Source organism: Haliotis cracherodii, unplaced genomic scaffold (assembly GCF_022045235.1).
Source record: "Haliotis cracherodii isolate W230 unplaced genomic scaffold, xgHalCrac1.p SCAF_6, whole genome shotgun sequence".
NCBI lineage: Eukaryota > Metazoa > Mollusca > Gastropoda > Lepetellida > Haliotidae > Haliotis > Haliotis cracherodii.
The window spans coordinates 15,362,974-15,386,022 of NW_027266319.1; the positions used below are offsets into that span (position 1 = coordinate 15,362,974).

The 23,049-nt window shown below is 41.8% G+C and overlaps 1 protein-coding gene across 1 annotated transcript; it reads left to right on the forward strand.

Moving 5' to 3' along the window:
• Positions 1–5,217: 5,217 nt before the first annotated feature.
• LOC139445970 (uncharacterized) lies at positions 5,218–21,240 on the forward strand. The gene is made up of 4 exons (XM_071227219.1): positions 5,218–5,479; positions 15,116–15,236; positions 16,348–16,592; positions 19,777–21,240. Exons 1-4 carry the CDS (start codon positions 5,416–5,418, stop codon positions 19,896–19,898), a joined length of 552 nt encoding a protein of 183 aa, XP_071083320.1. The 5' UTR covers positions 5,218–5,415; the 3' UTR covers positions 19,899–21,240.
• Positions 21,241–23,049: the final 1,809 nt, after the last annotated feature.

The following is a 23,049-nucleotide window of genomic DNA, read 5'->3' on the forward strand; positions in this document are numbered from 1 at the left end:
AATTAAAAGTTACTTGCTTTAATCCAATTGGTAATTTTCTCCAAATTGGCATTAATATTTTACGCAGTATTATTTGGAATTGTCCATTTGGGGAATTGTCTGGACCCCACCGCAAACACAGTAAACAGAAATTCTAAGGGTGAAAATATATACAATAGTTTGTTGGCTCGACATGCTAAGCTCCATAGTTTTAGTTATAATGTAAAAATAAGTGATTTTGAATTATATTAAAACATCTTTATACATTTATGTATTTGACGTGCGAGGGGTAGCGACACACATATATAAACATGCTGTATTTTATAATAATGATTGTATAATTTGGATTGCCTTAAACCTGTTTCATCAAACAAATGTAAGATTAGATGTTGTCATGTCGTGAATCAATGTATTTAATATTCACTTAATGACTTTGTTGTGTACTAGTCTTGTAAGTAAATTATATTTCTTCCAAATGTTCTATTGCGAACACATATAGAGTCTGCGCTCATACTTACCTTAGTTCACTGTGTGTTCTGAAGTCAAATCTCTGTAAGGCATCCTGCATGGCTTCGTTCACGTTTACCCTCAAATGTACGATAGAAAATTCTGCGATTCTGTCTGTTCACTGTTCGACTGCATTTTTGTGACAGCTGTTCGTTTATTTATTAAAATTCCACAAATTCATAAATCACATTGAGTTGCTCGCCTCTCCTCCAGTTGCTCACACTCTCCACTGATGCTAACTGTCTTGGTTAACTGGAGTCCGGCTATAACTAATTACAAACTCTGTTCTAATTATGCTAATCGAAGAAGTGCATGATATATAACTTAGTTATCCTGTCACACTAATCCTTGTCTACAATGAACGCATGTCAATTGACTAAACAAACATCCTTTTTAATATACTTAAGTAGAAGAATCACGATGGACAGTGCATACAACTGTTTGTCAAACAATGCCAAGCAATATTTTAGATTCAGAATCACCATACCATGACATAACAGAAACATATATATTAAATTGTATATATTCATATTTGCCGCTATTCACAATAAATTTATTTTACCGTCACTTTTTTAAACTACTCGGAACTACTTGTATGTATAGATCATCTTATTTCCAAACAGCAGGCGAACGTATTATATATTTAACTGTTACAAAAGTCTTCTGAAATCTTCTATTTCTTTATTATGTAAAAGGGGCGGTCGGAATTCACTATTAATTGCCAATAACGGATAGTGTGTGTAGTGTTGCATTTGCTTTTAAGACAGAATGGTGTTTTGGGGTCTTGATACACTGCCGTTCACAGCGGAGATCCCAGTACGAAATACATCTTGTCGTTTGTTAGACCTGCTACTAATTTAGAGCATTTCACTTGTAGTACTTGCATGTTGCTGTGATTATAGTGATCACCGCTATATTAGAACCACCCAACGTGAAACCGGCCTGTCGATTGCTCTCTGATCTTTGCTTCATTTCCGAACAATATCTTGTAGCCTTGGAGATAATTGTGATTCTCGAATGTATCTGCAGCTAAATCGGCAAATTAATGACTCTATCACGCCTGAGAGCCGTTCCTCAAATTGATTGCTGCAAATGTCAACTAGTGCGTGGTCCAGCTTGGCTCAGATCAGTTGCACCAGGCCGTGGAGAGATACATCCTCTGATATTGGGTTTGTTTGAACCCCAGATTGGCCCTGAGTATACTCCTTGATTTGACAGTGCTGTACCGAAGCTGGTAGACCTATATATATATATATATATATATATATATATATATATATATATATATATATATATATATATATATATATAATGTGTCATAATGTGTCATAAAAAAAATTATGTGTATAGACAGACACAGACAGACAGATGAAATGACTGCAATTTCCAGTAATGACATAAGTGACAGTATTACCATATTGGTGAGTAGTCAACCGATCAAAACTTACTGACTGGGGATATGATCTCAATGTGCAGTCGTTGGGTGTGTTTAACAGATCGACTGGAAGCTCAGAGCCTAGAAACTATAAGAATCTGTAATATCGATTTGGGGAGAAAAGGCACATCGATAACCAATTGGCGTAATTTGTAAACAAGGAAAACTTCGGAAAAGCGAAATTAGAAAGCAATGTTTGTATGTTGTATTGGGGATGTGATGCAAAAAAAGGATGCCAGTATCAAAACTTGTGTCGACTTGTTTCACTGAACACGAGACGCCCTTGAGCCAACCGCCTACAGGACCAGGTCGCGTTCCACAAAGCGTTCGTAGTGTTACGACCTATCGTAACTATATACTTTATCATAGGCTTACGAATGACGTAGGGCTACGAACGCTTTGTGGAACGGAGCCCACTGTAGTTGGTATCTGCCTTAAACAAATGGTAATCGTGTGTTGTAGCATACAGTTACACATAGGATAAAGAACTACAGACAGAACTCATAAATACAATAGAGGATTCCTGGACCCATACGGAAATATAACACTGGATTGGCCCTAAATAGCCTGTGTTTGTCGCAAGAGGGGCCTAGTTGGATGTTGGTTTGTTTGTTGATTAACGCCGCACTCGGCAATATTCCAGCTATATGACGGCGGTCTGTAAATAATCGAGTCTCGACCAGACAATCCAGTGATTGACATCATGAGCATCGATCAGATCCCGTTAGGCGCTTCTTACGGCAAGCATGGGTTGCCGAAGACCTATTCCAACCACGATGTGACCGGTATCCACGACTGAGCTCAGCGGTACTCTAGTGCTGGGCTCCAGACACAAGAGGAATGTCGAATTATTTACAAAAAACACCTGTTCCGTATGTGCGACAACACGACAAACTAATCAGAATGCACTGTGGTTGTAGAAAGTTCTTTTTATAAGGTATTTTATGTGTCTGTGAATACACCAAATTGTTTCAAAATATCACAAGTGTTTCACCATACTGAATAACAAGTGGTTGTAAATGGCAAACGTGATACATTTAGAAAATACGGATGTTAACGTGGTGGGTGACATCATGAGCATCGATCCACGCAATTGGGATACGATGACATGCATTAAAACCAAGTCAGCGAGCCTAACCACCCGATCCCGTAGGTCGCACCTTACGAAAAGCACAGTCGCCTTTTGCGACAAGCGTGGGTTGCTGAAGACCTATTCTAACCCGGATATGTGTATGTTAATGTAAATGCCCACTGAACATACCTGAGTCATTAACATCCAATCATTGGTGATAAGGGCTATGTGGTAGACTTGTGGACAGGTTATGACTTTGGCCCTTCACACTGAATACCTGGGTTCGATTCCTAAACTTGATACAATCTGTGTGGCCTTCTTGGTGTCCACCGACGTTATATTGGCAGAGTAATAATGTAAGCGAGTTCCACTCACCCACGCACACGCTCATCCTCGGGTATCGATAAGCTGTTAACACTTCCAAAAAGATTCAACTTAATTACTTTCCAAGACTGAAACATTTTGATCTTTAAGTTGAATTTTTTAAAATATTTCCTCCGTTTCTTGACCCCGGGAAAGACGATCCGCTGGAAAATCAATTCCTTTCACTCATTCACTCATGACACCCAACACCCACTCATTCATTCACTCCCTGAACGCAATCGGTCATAGCAAGCTACCCACACTAAGTTTGCCGGAAGAGATCTGACTTGGCTATCTGCCTGCTCATCTTCCACCTTTAAGAAGCCTCTATTCAAACGCAAATCGAGGGGATTGTCCGTAGCCTATTTTAAACAGAGGGAAGTTATATATTTCATAAAATGGCAATAGTCCTATTTCAGTGCATCACAATGAGCTATCGTGTTGTTGATAGCGCACGAACCGCCGAACACTGCATCGTGACACCTGACGAACCTGAACAAACCCTATGACGCAATACCAAATAAGCGGGTTACCGATGACGCAATACCTAGTAAGCGTGTTATTATTATTTTTCCTATTTTGTATTCACGGGATTTATTATCACATCTTGAAGACACGATTTCATAATAAGCCCTTACATGCGGCTAGAGGTTACTAGGTCTTTATGTAATCAATTTAACAAGTATTTTGTTCTTATTTCAGCACGTGCTTGGTATATGTATGTACTGGCATGTGTTTCTCTACAAAGAGGTTGGGGGGGGGGGGGGGGGGGGGGGGGTGGAGGGGAGGGGAGGGTTAGGGGAGGGTTTGGGTCGGGGTGGGGTGGAGGTCCATTCGTCATACCCTCATCGTGATGGTGCAGGAATACGGCAGAAAACCGTTACACAACGTTGTTTATTTTCTAATTTAAAAAATATATAAATTTCTTAGCCTATTTTCTTAAACCAAGCCTTGAAATGTAACTGAACCTCAAAGCAACTCTCTTAAGGATTTGTTTGCACGGGTATTTGTGTGAGGGACTGGTTGCACGGGTATCTATGTGAGGCCATGGTTGCATAAGTCGCAATATGAGGCCTGTCTATGTGAAGCCATGGTAGCACGAGTATTTATGTGAGGCCGTGATTGCAGGAATATCTGTGTGAGGGCATGGTTGCACGAATATCTATGCGAGGGCATGGTTGCACGAATATCTATGTGAGGTCTTGGTTGCACGAATATCTATGTAAGGGCATGGTTGCACGTACATCTATGTGAGGTCTTGGTTGCCCGAATATCTATGTGAGGGCATGGTTGCACGAATATCTATGCGAGGGCATGGTTGCACGAATATTTATGTGAGGTCATGGTTGCACGAATATCTATGTGAGGCCATGGTTGCACGAGTCTCAGTCTGAGGCGATGATTGCATGAGTATCTGTGTGAGGTCATGGTTGCACGAGTATTTATGTGAGGCCATGGTTGCACGAATATCTATGTGAGGCCATGGTTGCATGTGTGAGGCCTTGGTTGCACGAGTATCTGTGTCAGGTTTCGGTTGCATGAGCGTCTGTCTGAGGACTTGGTTGCACAAATATATGTATAAGGCCAGGTAGGGATGAGTTTCTATCTAAGGCATTGGTTGCACGAGTACCTGTTTAAGGCTACAGTTGCATGAGTGTATGTGGGGGTCCTTGGTTGCACGAGCACCTGTGCGATGCTATGGTTGGGTGAGTATATGTTGGAGAACAATGGGACATACTTGAAACCCTGTGCGGCAGGTTTGCCTTACTTGTTTGTCAGTTTCGATGATAGCCTGTGGGATGAAAACCCACAGATAGGGCTGATAGTCACAAGGGCCGGACTCCCCGCTCTCTAGATTGTCCCGATGGGCAGTTTGGGCCACAGTGACAGCTAGCTACTCAGTCACCCGGTGTTTGAATGGTCATCTCACAGGAGAGGCACCACGCATCCACGAGTTCAACTACTCCTTTGAACAGTGTAAGCAAATCACCCAGTGATGCTGTTGTGCTTATGATCTGTTCTACGACATTTGGATATTCATATGTGAAATATTCTCCACATGGCTGCATCAAACAGTGCAATTCGTCTCCTGCTCGGTCTAATTCTCTTGGCGTTAACTCAAGGTAAGGTTATACCTTCAGCTTTGAGTGACTGAGTATGGTTTTACGCCACTTTTAGCAATATTCCAGCAATATCACGACGGGGGACACCAGAAATGGGCTTCACACATTGTACATGTATGGGAATCGACCCCTTCGATGTGACGAGCGAACTATTTACCCACCAGGCTACCCGATCGCTCCTTTCAGCTTTGAATATATCAGTAGCATATTATAATCTACCCTATTCTCTTTGTTGATAAATACTCCTTAATTCATGGTCAACATTTCCAGTATTATCACTAGGCCGAGAGTTCGAACATGTCCATGGGACTGGATGTGTGCGGTGGAGCTGTTTGTTGGAAATTGTGGAAAACGGGGGCCCGAGTCTACCACTAGTCTTGTCAATACACCATTGTCAAATTTAAATGTGAATTTAAACGCATCTTCACATCCAGAATACTACCATATAGCTACAAATATACCATATCAGTAGAGAGCATCTGTATCCAATTTACAATGACACCGTCGTTTAGTCCCTGCAATTGTGGAAGGCGTTATCATGGACGCTTTCCTGAACTTTGAGGTCATCAACCCATCACTGCGTATCGGTTACGGCGATCTTTTCTTTGCCAAGAAGTTCCAAGTTTCAAATCATCTCCGCTTGAGTGGTGTCTAACATATAGGGTCATCTTACACCCGAGTGTGTGAGTTGTCAATAGCGGAAGTGTCAACAATGAGTAATACTGTTGTTTTGCTCCGGGGGTGGGGGTGGGTGGGGGGGGGGGGGGGGGGGGGTGGGGGGGAGTTTGGCCGCCAAGTGATTGTTGCCTGTGATTCGTTGTTTGTTCCCAGTCGGCTGTATGTTGTTTTTGTCAGGGACAAGTGGAGAGCTGACTAAAGTCTGTTTCAACTGAACACTTCTCACTGGCGAACTCTGACCACACAGCCAGTGGGTTGTACTATGGTCTTAACTGAACTAGCCGTGTTAAATCAGTTTGATTTGAAAAGAGTGAACGATGTCTAACCCTAATGATATATAATGGTATCACTGACAACAATCATTCCTACTCCCTGGAAACAGGCCCTAGTCATACCAATCCGTAAACCTAATAAACCAGCTAATCAAGCTAACTCATATATACCAATATCCTTAACTTCAAACTTATGTAAAGTAATGGAATCAATGGCTAAAAATAGATTACAACATTACTTAACCCAAAATAACATCATAAACCCAGATCAAAGCGGTTTCACTCCTGGCCGCTCAACCCTAGATAACCTCGCCCGACTAGAACTAGATATTAAGACAGGACAATTAAATAAACACTATACCACAGGCATCTTCTTAGACTTCTCTAAAGCTTTCGACATGGTGTGGCACGATGGGCTAATACAAAAACTTTAAAAAATAGGACTCAAAGGTCAGATAATAAACTACATCCAGGACTTCCTAAACAATCGTAAAATAACCGTGGGTATAGACCAAACTCTATCGGACCAATGTCCCCTAGAAAATGGCACTCCACAGGGCAGTATCCTCAGCCCCACCCTCTTCAATATAATGATAAACGATCTTTTCGAGGGCCTATCCCCTAAAGTAAACACATCAAAATTCGCGGATGATGGAGCCATCTGGATCCGCACTAAAAGCATGAAAATGCCCAATCAAACCCTCTCATCCAAAACTTAATAAACCAAAACATCAGCCCCAAAAACCAAGCTCTAGCTCGTAAACACCCCTTACTTACCCCAATATCCCAAAGAATAACAAACTACCTAAATGAACGCCAAATTAAAAATCTTAAACAAAACTGCAAACAGTCAAATACCTTCACCCCTAAAATTAAAATACCCAAAATAGACACAACACTAGCTAGCCAAATAAATAAACAAACCGACCCAAACATAGCGAAAACTACCACACACGCATACATACACGAAAATTGGCCAAATTGGTGTCACATCTACACGGACGGGTCCTCAGATCCGACCTCCAAACACACAGGTTTCGGAGTCCATACCACACAACCAACAACAACCACACAATCCTTCCGACTCCCAAACAACCAATCAATATTCACGGCAGAACTAATGGGTATGGCCTCAGCCCTCCATAATCAAGAATCCAAAAACCACAAAAAAAATCCTAATACTTACCGACTCCCTAAGTGGACTGCAAGCCCTCCAAAACAAAAATAAAAAAAACCGACCTAAATTAATAAATCAAATACTTAAAAGCTCCAACGACCTAACTAAGGCAGGCAAACAAATAACCTTCTTGTGAATACCCGCCCACGTAGGAATATACGGTAATGAAAACGCCGATAAAGCAGCTAAACTATCCCTCAAAATCCCAGAAATAAGCTTAAACTTACCCATCTCAAAATCAGAATTTAAAAGTGGAAACAAGCAAAAAGTCACAAAAATGGCATAACCTATATCTAAACTCAAATAGCCAAATAAAAAAAAGTACTCAGCAAACCACTAACCAAACTAAAACTTCTCCATTCATAAAAAAAAATTGACAAAGTAATCACTAAACTCCAAACAGGACACACCAACCTAAATAACCACCTAAAAAACAAAAAAAACACACTACAGGTAACTGCCCACACTGCAAACAACTAGAAACCCCAGAACACGCACTCATCCACTGCACACACTACCTAACACATCGAACCGCATTACAAACCACCCTCAATCTAAACAAGGCTCTCACTCTAGAAGCAATACTAAACCCACAAAATAAACTAGAAAACTTCAAGGCCTTAGGCGCATTCTTAATCAAAACGGAACTAATAAAAGGCATCTAAAAACACAATAACCTACCAAATCAAAATCACATAAACAAACAAACATCCACCATACCCAGCTCCCTTAGTTCTCCTCCCCAACCCCATCGGCATCTATTCCAAATCTCAAAATTCCCAAATTATATATAAGCAACCCCTAAAGCCCCCTCTTTGGTTGCACAGACCACTTTCGCCCCTTTCGGAAACACATTAAATGGCCTGGCCGGGCCCGTGTGCGAAATACGCATCAGTCGGAAAGCGCACGTTAAATCTCCAAAGTAAGTAAGTAAGTAACAATCATTCCGTGTGCGAAATACGCTACAGTCGGAAAGCGCACGTTAAATCTCCTATATCAGTCAGTCAGTCAGTCAACAATCATTGCAAAATGACAAACGCAAAGGTTAACATGAGATTCATTCAAAACTCCTTTTTGTGGTTGGCATTTGATATATTCTGGCTTCCAGAATAGTTAAGACTGCGAAAATGCGAAATGTACCAGAGTTCACTGGCAGTGTCGTCTGGCAAGTTGCCCTGCAACAGTTAACAGTTAGATTACATTATTAGTAGTTCTAGAAATGCTCAATGTCATCAAAAGGGTTGCCTCTTCCATTTCTGGCAAGCCATATGGAACAACGCGAAATATTGCCACCTCCAGGCTGCCTTCAAGAACGACCTTCATCCATCGAACCTTTGCGCTACCTCTATTGAGAATGTGTGACATCGAAGACTCCTGGTTTGCAGATATGGACGATCCAGACCTAAGAAACTTTGCTGACTATCTGACAGAACAGTGGGTCGAACGTTGCGAACGTCCCATGTACGCGGAACCACTTCAACACCCAAGGGTCACGTACGACCAACCACGTGAAGGGGGGACATTCCAAAATTGTGAAATTATCAGCAAGCCATCCCAACATGTATAAATTCATTGACTTGATAGAAAAATAACAATCCAATGTTGAAATTACACTGCGCCAATTACGGGCGGGCAGTTCCATCCGTCCTAGAAAATAAATGTATCGTGCCATGGATGACCGCCTGAACAGCCTGAAGAACCGTCTTGCCCCCCTGGCATTGAATATTGAGATGCTGTTTCCCATTTGTTGGTGTACCAGTGTAAAATATGTCAATTTGAATTTGTTATATACATATTGATTAGCTGGCTACTGTGTTTGTGAATAAATATGTATACCGAATGACAATAACAAAAAATAAAATAATTGCACGAATTTGTAATGAAATAGATATTCTTTTTATTCAAATCGCATAATTCTGGTTGTTTATAGATTTATGTAAGATTATATATTCGTGCAATTATTTTATGTTTAAATATGAAATGACATTCATATCATTCGGTATTCATAATTTATTCGCAAAAATAATGATATTTACTTTAACTTTTTTATAACTTACTATAGGCTACATACCGAAACAGACTATAACGTAATCCAAATGGGGGACAAGTGATACTTGTACAAATATTTGCCCCCCGCCCTGGCAAAAAAACGTTAACTACGGCCTTGGTATGGGGGATTATCACGGATTAAAGAGTGATTTCTATATCTGAAAAGGGCCTTTGGTGTTGGCTGTTGTGGAGGGGAGTACGAGTGAGTATTAGTCCCAGAAATATAGTTATCTTGTTAAAACTATAAGTATTTACAAATTAAAAATATATCATCAAAATATAGCACAACAACAAAACACAAACACTAAGAAAACATCAGCTACACCCATCCCGCCAACACCTTCACAACCCTCCACATCACATGCCTCCCCCATGGAAACTCAACCAGCTAAACCTAATCCAACCCATGACGAAGATTTCTCCACTACTGAGGAAACAATAGACACTACTCCAACTAAAACAAACCAAACTTCCCATCCAGCCAACACCCCAAACCTAAATAACCTCACCTTACTCCTAGCATATATGCATAGTCAAAACTCACCAAAAGCTAGTATGGAATCCTTCCACAAAGTAGCTTTCAATCTAAAATTAACCGATCTTCCCTTCTTCCTCTTTAACCTCCATCTAAAAGAACTCACCGAATAAAATAAAAACTAAAAACTAAATCACCAATCACCCGAAACCAATAATGGAAGGACTAAATATTTTTCAGTGGAACGCCAACGGACTCACCTCCCACGGCCATGAACTAAAAACTAAATTTAAACTAAATAAAGGCCCTCACATTGCTTGTATACAGGAAACCAAATTCTCAAAAAAATCGAAATTCACACTACCTAACTACAACTCAGTTAGAACTGACAGAGCTAAACCGAAAACAAGAAGAGCCGCAGGAGGACTAATCATATTTATCAGGGAAGATATAAATTACGAAGAAATAAAAATAGACACGCCAAACCTAGAAGCCAACGGCATTAAAATCACATTAAATAACCGAAACATAAACATCATAAATATTTACCACTGGGCGGAACAAAAAGTCCAACCTGAGGATCTAAACAAACTACTCAAAATAAGCGATAAATCTACTATATTCCTAGGAGACTTTAACGCTCACCATCCTACATGGAGCATAGATGATAAAATAGATAATCATGGCAAATTAATCTCCGAATGGATAGAAACAAACGACCTAGTACTCCTTAATAGCAACCAACCCACGAGGTACGATAAGATAAACAAAAAAATGTCGGCTATCGACCTAACCATATGCACCGCAGATCTAGCCCAAAGCACTCAATGGGAAGTACACGACGTCCCGCTAGGTAGCGACCACTTCCCCATAAACATAACCATAGGAAATACAAACGTACCAATCCAAACAGAAAACCAAGAACCAAAATTCCATTACAACAAAGCTAACTGGGACCAATTCCAAGATATCTGCAACGAAGCTAACTTAAACGAAATAGAAAATAATGATCCAGAAACCTATTGTAAAAACCTAACAGACTATATAATAAACGCAGCCAAAACCTCCATCCCCTTCAAAACATCTAAGACAGGCAAACCGACGGTACCATGGTGGAATGAGGAAATAGAACAGACTAGACGAAAACGTAAATCAGCCTTCAATAAAGCAAAACGCGACTACAAATATTTAAACATAGCCCACGAACTAAACCACCAGGTTCAAAAACTAGTCCAAATAGCCAAAAGTAGAGACTGGAAAAAATTCTGCGAAGGTATAAATAACCGTACAGATGCCAGAACGGTCTGGCGCAAAATCCACGCCATTAGAGGCTTAAAACGACATAAAAAAACCCCTAACATTAACAACTCAACCAACCCCGCCCAAAAAGCAAATAATCTCGCCAACCACTTTTCGGCCGTTAGCAGTAACAGCAACTTCAGCCAAAAATTCCAAGATAAACTTAAAACAGAAAACAAACCCACAAAAGAACCAAACAATAACAATCTAGAAATAAATCAACCCTACACAATGGAGGAGCTCCTCTACGTAATCCAAAACAGGAAAAAGGGCACAGCCCCAGGATTAGACCTAACCTCTTACCAAATAATTAAAAAACTCCCCCTAAAACTGCTCCAGGCACTACTCAAACTATACAATCTCATCTACCTAAACGGACAGGTTCCTACTCCCTGGAAACAGGCCCTAGTCATACCAATCCCTAAACCTAATAAACCAGCTAATCAAGCTAACTCATATAGACCAATATCCCTAACTTCAAACTTATGTAAAGTAATGGAATCAATGGCTAAAAATAGATTACAACATTACTTAACCCAAAATAACACCATAAACCCAGATCAAAGCGGTTTCACTCCTGGCCGCTCAACCCTAGATAACCTCGCCCGACTAGAACAAGATATTAAGACAGGACAACTAAATAAACAATATACCACAGGCATCTTCTTAGACTTCTCTAAAGCTTTCGACATGGTATGGCACGATGGGCTAATACAAAAACTTAAAAAAATAGGACTCAAAGGTCAGATAATAAACTACATCCAGGACTTCCTAAACAATCGTAAAATAACCGTGTGTATAGACCAAACTCTATCGGACCAATGTCCCCTAGAAAATGGCACTCCACAGGGCAGTATCCTCAGCCCCACCCTCTTCAATATAATGATAAACGATCTATTCGAGGGTCTATCCCCTAAAGTAAACACATCAAAATTCGCGGATGATGGAGCCATCTGGATCCGCACTAAAAGCATGAAAATGGCCAAAAATCTACTCCAAAAATCTCTTAATAAAATACAACAATGGGCTGACAAATGGGGCTTCTCCCTTAACTCAGAAAAAACAACAGGAATAGTATTCAAACATAAAAACATGAAACCCGCCTCCCCAATCCTCCAGCTAAACAATCAAACAATCAAATTTCAAAAACAAACCAAATTCTTAGGACTTATTTTCGATGAACATCTCACCTGGGATGCTCACATCCAAAACCTAACAACTAAATGCAGTAAAGACCTAAACACCCTAAGATGCCTAACTGGCTCTAACTGGGGAGCCTCCAAAGATACTCTCCTCTCTCTCTACATATCCCTAATTAGATCAAAACTAGACTACGGCTGCGCCATATACAACACCCTAAACAACTCTCTATCTAAAAAACTTGACTCAATACAATATCAGGCTCTCAAACTCATTACACGCACCCAACATGGCACCTCCTACACCTCACTTCAGGCCTTAACGGGAGAAATGCCACTAAGTCTACGCAGGGAACAGCTAAGCTTAAATTTCTGGGCCGCGTCCCAATCAAACCCTCTCATCCAAAACTTAATAAACCAAAACATCAGCCCTAAAAACCAAGCTCTAGCTCGTAAACACCCCTTACTTACCCCAATATCCCAAAGAATAACAAACTACCTAAATGAACACCAAATTAAAAATCTTAAACAAAACTGCAAACAATCAAATATCTTCACCCCTAAACTTAAAATACCCAAAATAGACACAACACTAGCTAGCCAAATAAATAAACAAACCGACCCAAACATAGCTAAAACTACCACACTAGCATACATACACAAAAATTGGCCAAATTGGTGTCACATTTACACGGACGGATCCTCAGATCCGACCTCCAAACACACGGGTTTCGGAGTCCATACCACACAACCAACTAAAACCACACAATCCTTCCGACTCCCAAATAACCAATCAATATTCACGGCCGAACTAATGGGCATGGCCTCAGCCCTCCACAATCAAGAATCCAAAAACAACCAAAAAATCCTAATACTTACCGACTCCCTAAGTGGACTACAAGCCCTCCAAAACAAAAATACCAAAAACCGACCTAAATTAATAAATCAAATACTTAAAAGTTCCAACGACCTAACAAAAGCAGGCAAACAAATAACCTTCTTGTGGATCCCCGCCCACGTAGGAATATACGGTAATGAAAACGCCGATAAAGCAGCTAAACTATCCCTCAAAATCCCAGAAATAAGCTTAAACTTACCCATCTCAAAATCAGAAATTAAAAGTGTAAACAAACAAAAAATCACAAAAAAATGGCATAACCTATATCTAAACTCAAATAGCCAAATCAAAAGAGTGCTCAGCAAACCACTAACCAAACCAAAAATTCTCCATCCATCCAAAAAAATCGACAGAGTAATCACTAAACTCCAAACAGGACACACCAACCTAAATAACCACCTAAAAAATTTTAAAAAACACACTACAGGTAACTGCCCACACTGCAAACAACCAGAAACCCCAGAACACGCACTCATCCACTGCACACACTACCTAACACATCGAACCGCATTACAAACCACCCTCAATCTAAACAAGGCTCTCACTCTAGAAGCAATACTAAACCCACAAAATAAACTAGAAAACTTCAAGGCCTTAGGCGTATTCTTAATAAAAACGGAACTGATAAAACGCATCTAAAACCATAATAACCTACCAAATCAAAATCACAAAAACAAACAATCATCCACCATACCCAGCTCCCTTAGTTCTCCTCCCCAACCCCATCGGCATCTATTCCAAATCTCAAAATTCCCAAATTCTATATAAGCAACCCCTAAAGCCCCCTCTTGGGTTGCACAGACCACCCTCGCCCCTTTCGGAAACACATTAAATGGCCTGGCCGGGCCCGTGTGCGAAATACGCATCAGTCGGAAAGCGCACGTTAAATCTCCAAAGTAAGTAAGTAAGTAAGTAATATATCATCCAAATGGAGCCCGGAACAATGCTTAATGTCTTAAATGTCGCAGGCCTTAAACCTACAAACGCCGATATCCACGACTGGGACGAGCAATGATGAATTATTTATACCATAAAAAACCTATTCCGTTTGTGCGACATCCCGACAAACTAATCAGAATGTACTGTGGTTATAGAAAGTTCTTTCTATAAGGTAATTTTTTGTGTGTGAAAATATGCCAAATTGTTTCAAAATATCAAAAGTGTTTCACTATACTGAATAACAAGTGGATGTGAATGGCAACCGTGATATATTTAGAAAATATGGATGTAAACTTGGTGGGTGGGGTACAATTGATAAACCAATCACATCCTTTCTATAATCAACCACTACGCAGCTCCAGCAGCCAGTAGTCGTTCCCTTTTCAGCTCTAGGCTTGAACGACGCATCCGTAATTGTTTTATCTATAGAAAATGTTGGTAAGATGTGTTGGCAGCCAATTGTTAAAGCTTTCGCTCGTCATTCTAAAGTCCCGGGACATTCTAAAGGACTTAATGCGTTCGGTCCACTGAAGAAAACAAAACCTTGCCTCTGGCTACCTGAAAGCATCTATACGACGGTAGATATCAAGATGTGAAGAGGCAATTATCTCAAGTTCCCCAGGCTGAAACATGATTTGTTGTGTCCAGGGAAGGCATAGAATTATGTATATGTTTGTACAGGTATACACGTATTTGTGTTTGTGTTTCAGAGTCGGCGTGTATACTATGTCGCACAAAGACCAGCGGGGTCGGGCTCGCCCACCGTGACCACATTCAGTGTGCTAACAGCTGCTGTGGTCCCGATGATGACCAGTACTGCTGTGTTGTCAGGTGAGTCCCGTCTTACCTGAGCTGTGTTGTCAGGTGAGTCCCGTCTTACCTGAGCTGTATTGTCAGGTGAGGAGTCCCGTCTTACCTGAGCTGTGTTGTCAGGTGAGGAGTCCCGTCTTACCTGAGCTGTATTGTCAGGTGAGTCCCGTCTTTCCTGAGCTGTGTTGTCAGGTGAGGAGTCCCGTCGTAAGTGAGCCGTGTTGTCAGATGAGTCACGTCTTACCTGAGCTGTGTTTTCAGGTGAGTCCCGTCTTACCTGAGCTGTGTTGTCAGGTGAGTCCCGTCTTACCTGAGCTGTGTTGTCAGGTGAGGAGTCCCGTCGTAAGTGAGCTGTGTTGTCAGATGAGTCCAGTCCCACCTCAGCTGTGTTGTCAGATGAGTCCCGTCTTGACTGAGCTGTGTTGTCAGATTAGTCCAGTCCCACATGAGCTGTGTTGTCAGATGAGTCCCGTCTTGACTGAGCAGTGTTGTCAGGTGAGTCCAGTCCCACCTGAGATGTGTCGTCAGGTGAGTCCAGTCCCACCTGATCTGTGTTGTCAGGTGAGTCCCGTCGTACCTGATCTGTGTTGTCAGGTGAGTCCCGTCTTGACTGAGATGTGTTGTCAGGTGAGTCTATTCCCACCTGAGATGTGTCGTCAGGTGAGTCCAGTCCCTCCTGATCTGTGTTGTCAGGTGAGTCCCGTCGTACCTGATCTGTGTTGTCAGGTGAGTCCCGTCGTACCTGAGCGGTGTTGTCAGGTAAGTCCCGTCTTACCTGAGCTGTATTGTCAGGTGAGTCCTGTCTTACCTGAGCTGTATTGTCAGGTGAGTCCCGTCTTACCTGAGCTGTATTGTCAGATGAGTCCTGTCTTACCTGAGCTGTGTTGTCAGGTAAGTCCCGTCTTTCCTGAGCTGTATTGTCAGGTGAGTCCCGTCTTTCCTGAGCTGTATTGTCAGGTGAGTCCCGTCTTACCTGAGCTGTATTGTAAGGTGAGTCCCGTCTTACCTGAGCCGTGTTGTTCCGCCCTGCCTTGGATGATTATTGTTATTGTGATGACGATGGTGTTTTTTGTCAATAGTTATGATGTTGATGATGATTGAAAACAGCAGTGATGGTGATTCTTGTTAACAGTAACGCTGTAATTCTGGGGTGTGCAGTTGGCGGCGGCACCATGGTGGTCATCACTATCGGCGCCATCTGTTACTTTTTGAGTCGAGGACGACGTTGTTGCGACTGGGGTAATCACGTCCAGCGGTCATCGTCCATCAGCGAGCCCCACCCCTTCAGCCGGGTGTCGTCCGTGGGCAGTGAGCTGCAGCAGATTGACCGCATCATCCTGGAGTGTTCTGTCCGCCGTCCGTCACAGCTCAGTCTAGGTAGTCTGGCTTCTTTAGATCAGGTTGTAGTATATATATATATATATATATATATATATATAGTATATATATATTATAGATACGGCGCTCGTAGTGCAAAGATCGATTCATTAAACGTACCTAAGGTTCCCAGCTGCTGTTTGTCTTGTGTTTCAATAGCACCTTTTAATCGACAACCAAACACTCCATGATGTCCATCGTTATGTACTCCGAACACACAGGTAACACTACCCCGTGCTTGTGATATAGTTTCTCTGTACCCCCCCCCCCCCCCCCGCCTCTCCACCACCACCAACACACAAACACACCTCCCCAATGACGTACCTCGTACACATAGCTAACAGTTCCCCCCGTCTTATGTTGTAGCCTCTCTGACATCTATGACGTACCCAAGACACACAGCTAACTGCTTTCCGTGTATAATGCTTTAGCCTCTCTGACTCCATGACGTACCCCATACACACAGCTAACTGTGTCCCGTGTCTTATGTTGTAGCCTTTCTACCCTCCATGACTTACCCCTACACTCAGCTAACTGTTCCCCGTGTCTTATGATGTAGCCTTTCTACCCTCCATGACTTACCCCTACACACAGCTAACTGTGTCCCATGTCTTATGTTGTAGCCTTTCTAACCTCCATGACTTACCCCTACACTCAGCTAACTGTGTCCCATGTCTTATGTTGTAGCCTTTCTACCCTCCATGACGTACCCCTACACACAGCTAACTGTTCCCCGTGTCTTATGTTGTAGCCTTTCTACCCTCCATGACGTACCCCTACACTCAGCTAACTGTTGCCCGTGTCTTATGTTGTAGCCTTTCTACCCTCCATGACGTACCCCTACACACAGCTAACTGTGTCCCATGTCTTATGATGTAGCCTTTCTACCCTCCATGACTTACCCCTACACTCAGCTAACTGTGTCCCATGTCTTATGTTGTAGCCTTTCTACCCTCCATGACGTACCCCTACACACAGCTAACTGTTCCCCGTGTCTTATGATGTAGCCTTTCTACCCTCCATGACTTACCCCTACACTCAGCTAACTGTTCCCCGTGTCTTATGATGTAGCCTTTCTACCCTCCATGACTTACCCCTACACTCAGCTAACTGTTCCCCGTGTCTTATGATGTAGCCTTTCTACCCTCCATGACTTACCCCTACACACAGCTAACTGTGTCCCATGTCTTATGTTGTAGCCTTTCTAACCTCCATGACTTACCCCTACACTCAGCTAACTGTGTCCCATGTCTTATGTTGTAGCCTTTCTACCCTCCATGACGTACCCCTACACACAGCTAACTGTTCCCCGTGTCTTATGTTGTAGCCTTTCTACCCTCCATGACGTACCCCTACACTCAGCTAACTGTTCCCCGTGTCTTATGTTGTAGCCTTTCTACCCTCCATGACGTACCCCTACACACAGCTAACTGTGTCCCATGTCTTATGATGTAGCCTTTCTACCCTCCATGACTTACCCCTACACTCAGCTAACTGTTCCCCGTGTCTTATGTTGTAGCCTTTCTACCCTCCATGACGTACCCCTACACACAGCTAACTGTGTCCCATGTCTTATATTGTAGCCTTTCTACCCTCCATGACGTACCCCTACACACAGCTAACTGTTCCCCGTGTCTTATGATGTAGCCTTTCTACCCTCCATGACTTACCCCTACACACAGCTAACTGTTCCCCGTGTCTTATGTTGTAGCCTTTCTGCCCTCCATGACTTACCCCTACACTCAGCTAACTGTTCCCCGTGTCTTATGTTGTAGCCTTTCTACCCTCCATGACTTAACCCTACACACAGCTAACTGTGTCCCATGTCTTATGATGTAGCCTTTCTACCCTCTATGACGTACCCCTACACTCAGCTAACTGTGTCCCATGTCTTATGTTGTAGCCTTTCTACCCTCCATGACTTAACCCTACACACAGCTAACTGTGTCCCATGTCTTATGATGTAGCCTTTCTACCCTCTATGACGTACCCCTACACTCAGCTAACTGTGTCCCATGTCTTATGTTGTAGCCTTTCTACCCTCCATGACTTAACCCTACACACAGCTAACTGTTCCCCGTGTCTTATGTTGTAGCCTTTCTACCCTCCATGACTTAACCCTACACACAGCTAACTGTGTCCCATGTCTTATGATGTAGCCTTTCTACCCTCTATGACGTACCCCTACACACAGCTAACTGTTCCCCGTGTCTTATGTTGTAGCCTTTCTACCCTCCATCACTTACCCCTACACTCAGCTAACTTTTGCCCGTGTCTTATGATGTAGCCTTTCTACCCTCCATGACGTACCCCTACACACAGCTAACTGTGTCCCATGTCTTATGATGTAGCCTTTCTACCCTCCATGACTTACCCTTACACTCAGCTAACTGTGTCCCATGTCTTATGATGTAGCCTTTCTACCCTCTATGACGTACCCCTACACTCAGCTAACTGTTCCCCGTGTCTTATGTTGTAGCCTTTCTACCCTCCATGACTTAACCCTACACACAGCTAACTGTGTCCCATGTCTTATGATGTAGCCTTTCTACCCTCTATGACGTACCCCTACACACAGCTAACTGTTCCCCGTGTCTTATGTTGTAGCCTTTCTACCCTCCATCACTTACCCCTACACTCAGCTAACTTTTGCCCGTGTCTTATGATGTAGCCTTTCTACCCTCCATGACGTACCCCTACACACAGCTAACTGTGTCCCATGTCTTATGATGTAGCCTTTCTACCCTCCATGACTTACCCCTACACTCAGCTAACTGTTCCCCGTGTCTTATGTTGTAGCCTTTCTGCCCTGCATGACTTACCCCTACACTCAGCTAACTGTGTCCCATGTCTTATGATGTAGCCTTTCTACCCTCCATGACGTACCCCTACACACAGCTAACTGTTCCCCGTGTCTTATGATGTAGCCTTTCTACCCTCCACGACGTACCCCTACGCACAGCTAACTGTTGCCCGTGTCTTATGTTGTAGCCTTTCTGCCCTCCATGACGTACCCCATACGCACAGTTAACTATTCCCCGTGTCTTATGTTGTAGCCTTTCTGCCCTCCATGACGTACCCCTACACTCAGCTAACTGTTCCCCGTGTCTTATGATGTAGCCTTTCTGCCCTCCATGACGTACCCCTACACACAGCTAACTGTTGCCCGTGTCTTATGTTGTAGCCTCTCTGCCCTCCGGGGTATATCACATCCATGATGAACAGATCTCTAAAACGTCCACCACAGGTGCCGTTGCACCAGCAACGGTTCCAGATGTTCATAGCGGAAACCCGATGCATCGATAGAACTAGCAATCATCGCAATGTGTCCTGATAGAATGGATGTCACGGATTTGACAAATGAAGTACCATCGTTTGGCAGAGAACCACGATTCATCGCTGTTTAGTTGATATTTGGGACATGGGTGATTTTCACTTTCAACATAGTATCGACTTTGTTTGGAGATGATGGCTCAATTGAGCGAGAACTCAGTCATCTCCCGTTCGACCACGGGTGACCCCGTCGTCTAAAGCGCCGCAATTCGCTCTACATTTGTTGTAGTTTGTTTATAACGAATATTTTCAAATAATGCCGTCATTGGATGAGAAAGGTCCGTTACGAACGACGCCAGTACGTCAGTCAGAATGACAGCGCGTTGTGATACATGAACGTCAAGTAGGAAAAGAACTTAACGCTCCAATATGCATATGCTTTGCTCTAAAGGGATCAGAAGAAGGCCTCTTAGAATTGATGACTATACAAAGAAAAGATGTTATTGCGTCGGGTTTAAAATCAATTGTAATAAATGTATGGCTTCTTGAATTGGTTCCAGGAAGAAATCAAATGAACAGTTATGTCCCAGTATTCCATTGCACTGGTCAAGAGAACCATTTAAACTTCTATAAAATTTAATGTTCTCCACGAATCTACATGATATCATTTCTATAAATTTCGAAAAATAGATGAGCAAAGCAAGGAAAATATTTCTTTTCTTTGCAAAAGAGACAACAACTAACGGGTTAAAATAACAATCGTAAAATCTCAAATTATGCCCCATTTTACCCATATTTTTTCAGCCCCGATATATTTGGGATGGAAAAACGTGACAAGTTTAAACGGAGTAATTATCATAGGAGTGGCGGATTACAAATGATTGGTTGTGAATCCTTCTGTAAATATGTAAAAATATAATGGATAAAAAATTATATACTAAAATGGTTTATGGGAGTATTAAAGGCATTACACAATCTGCAAACTTAGCCATATCAACATCGCCAATTTTCAAAAAGAATACCTGAAAAATATAGAAAAGGAAATAAGAAACGATTTTTTTGAAAGATGTGGTTTCAAATTACAAGAGTCTTCAATTACCAGAAATACAAAGTATTTTGGGGAATTCTTGTCCCTTGTTATATTAAATTTTATATCTCTCAGAGACACTTGCTAATGTGGTTTAGAAGTGGTGTTAGATATATGAAAGATATTTTTACATATACTGGGTACTTGAAAACATTTGCAAATATAAAAATAAACTTTTAATTGAAAGGAGCATATCTTCTATGTTTTATACTAATATACCATAGCCTACAGTGTTGGATAACATGTGCAAAGGGTGAGTTGGTAGAAAGAAATAATGAAGATAAACATTGTCAAATATTCTTAGATATGCGTTTATCTAACTATTGTAAATTCATATATAAATTATTAAAGTACATGTCAAGTCACTCGATATCCTTTGTGGGAGCTGACTTTGACATTAGCTGAAGACTATCTGTCAAAATGACTTGATATGATTCATACATCCGCCGTGCATAATAAGCAAGACACTTTCAGTACAAACCTATCCATAGAATTATAATAACTAAATCGTTTTTGCCAAATATTGGAAAATGTGAAAATAAATTTATCCTCGTTTTGCAATAAAGAATCGGTAACCATAGAACATCTTTTCTTCCACTGTAATGAGACTAGAAACCTAATTAAAAACATCATTTACTGGTATGAAGAAAGAACTACTAAGACCTTGCATCTCGATAAAGTATCATTCCTACTTCGAGACCCCAACACGAGTATTCTCAAAAAGCACCTTTGTATTATTTTGAAAACATATGTCTCGCTATTGTTATGGTGCGCCATTTGGTATTCATACAAATAAATTTTGATATTTGATAAAAAAAATTAAAACAATCTTTTAAGGAATACTAGAACAAATGACGCACTATAGTGCCGTTATGGAAATAGCCCTTCTGACCTCAGCCAAGTATTACATCTGATAAAGAATTATTACAACACAGAAATATATCCATATACCTCAGATAGTGTTAAGATAAACGGAAAATGGTTAATTCTTAACTTAGATTACATATTGCTATCCCATCTCTTCATGCGCAGGGGGCACGGGTGGCCCAGTTGTCTAAGGCGCCGCGATTCGCTGTGCAGAATTGCGTCCCTTGGGCACGCCAGAAACCTATGATTGTGGGTTCGAATCCCGGTTCGCCCCGATTATGTTTCTAGGTTTGTCAGCACCATACCCGTGCTCATGGGTTTCACCGAAGTGGTAAACGTCCGAGACCTGCATCACTTCGGGCTTTCCTCCCACATCAAGCTGACACGCCGTGATATCACTGGAATACTGTCACTCACTCACTCTTCATGCGCATCCTTCTTGGTGGTGTACAGCCGTTTCCTACACACCACATTATTGTCTTATTCACTATAGAGCATGTAGAAAGAAACGCTTACCATCCGAGTATCCCTCAACGTGTGTATGTAAGGGATTGTGTAAATCGTGTTTTTCTTTCTATTGTCAATAAATGTTGGAAAACACAAAATGTACATCAAGTACATAACGTCAGTGGCCGATCATTGAAAGGTGATGACAAAGATATGTTAAATAGATACTAAGGTAAATTCATAGATTGCTGTACTGACACTGTTAGTCCAGACACGGGTTGAGTCGATACCACGATAGTTTGGATATGTATGTGCACGTCTTCGTTTTGTTACATGATGGGACGTAGCGAGGATATTCGTGAACGACCATGCAGTCAAATTTTCTGACGTTTTTCAATGTATACTTAACGCTGAGTTCAAGATTAAAGGGTCTAAATGGTCAGAAAGAACGCTTCTGTGTGTGTTCGTGCTAGAAAATTTCCAGGGTTTTCCCCGGGAATGTGGAAGTAGTCCGTCAGAGTTTACGTCATTTCAAGAACACGGTCTCGTGAAAAAAGTATGAACGTCAAATTGTGTCGTTCATACGCTTATTCACGTCAATTTCGCGATCAGATGACCGACCTCTCGTCCTATTGAAAAGCCGTATATCGTGTAACATCAAATTAAAAACATATATGCTTATGACTTTCTTTTGTTTGTTGTTTTACGCCGCACCCAGCAATATTCCAGCTATATGACGGCGGTCTATACATAATCGAGTCTGGACCAGCCAATCCAGTGATT

What these genes read in the sequence shown, in the direction of transcription:
- LOC139445970 (XM_071227219.1), top strand. Translation starts at nt 5,416, where the DNA reads ATGGCTGCATCAAACAGTGCAATTCGTCTCCTGCTCGGTCTAATTCTC. An exon ending in TCTCTTGGCGTTAACTCAAG is followed by an intron (nt 5,480 to 15,115) that starts GTAAGGTTATAC and finishes TTTGTGTTTCAG; the next exon opens with AGTCGGCGTGTATACTATGT. An exon ending in CAGTACTGCTGTGTTGTCAG is followed by an intron (nt 15,237 to 16,347) that starts GTGAGTCCCGTC and finishes TCTTGTTAACAG; the next exon opens with TAACGCTGTAATTCTGGGGT.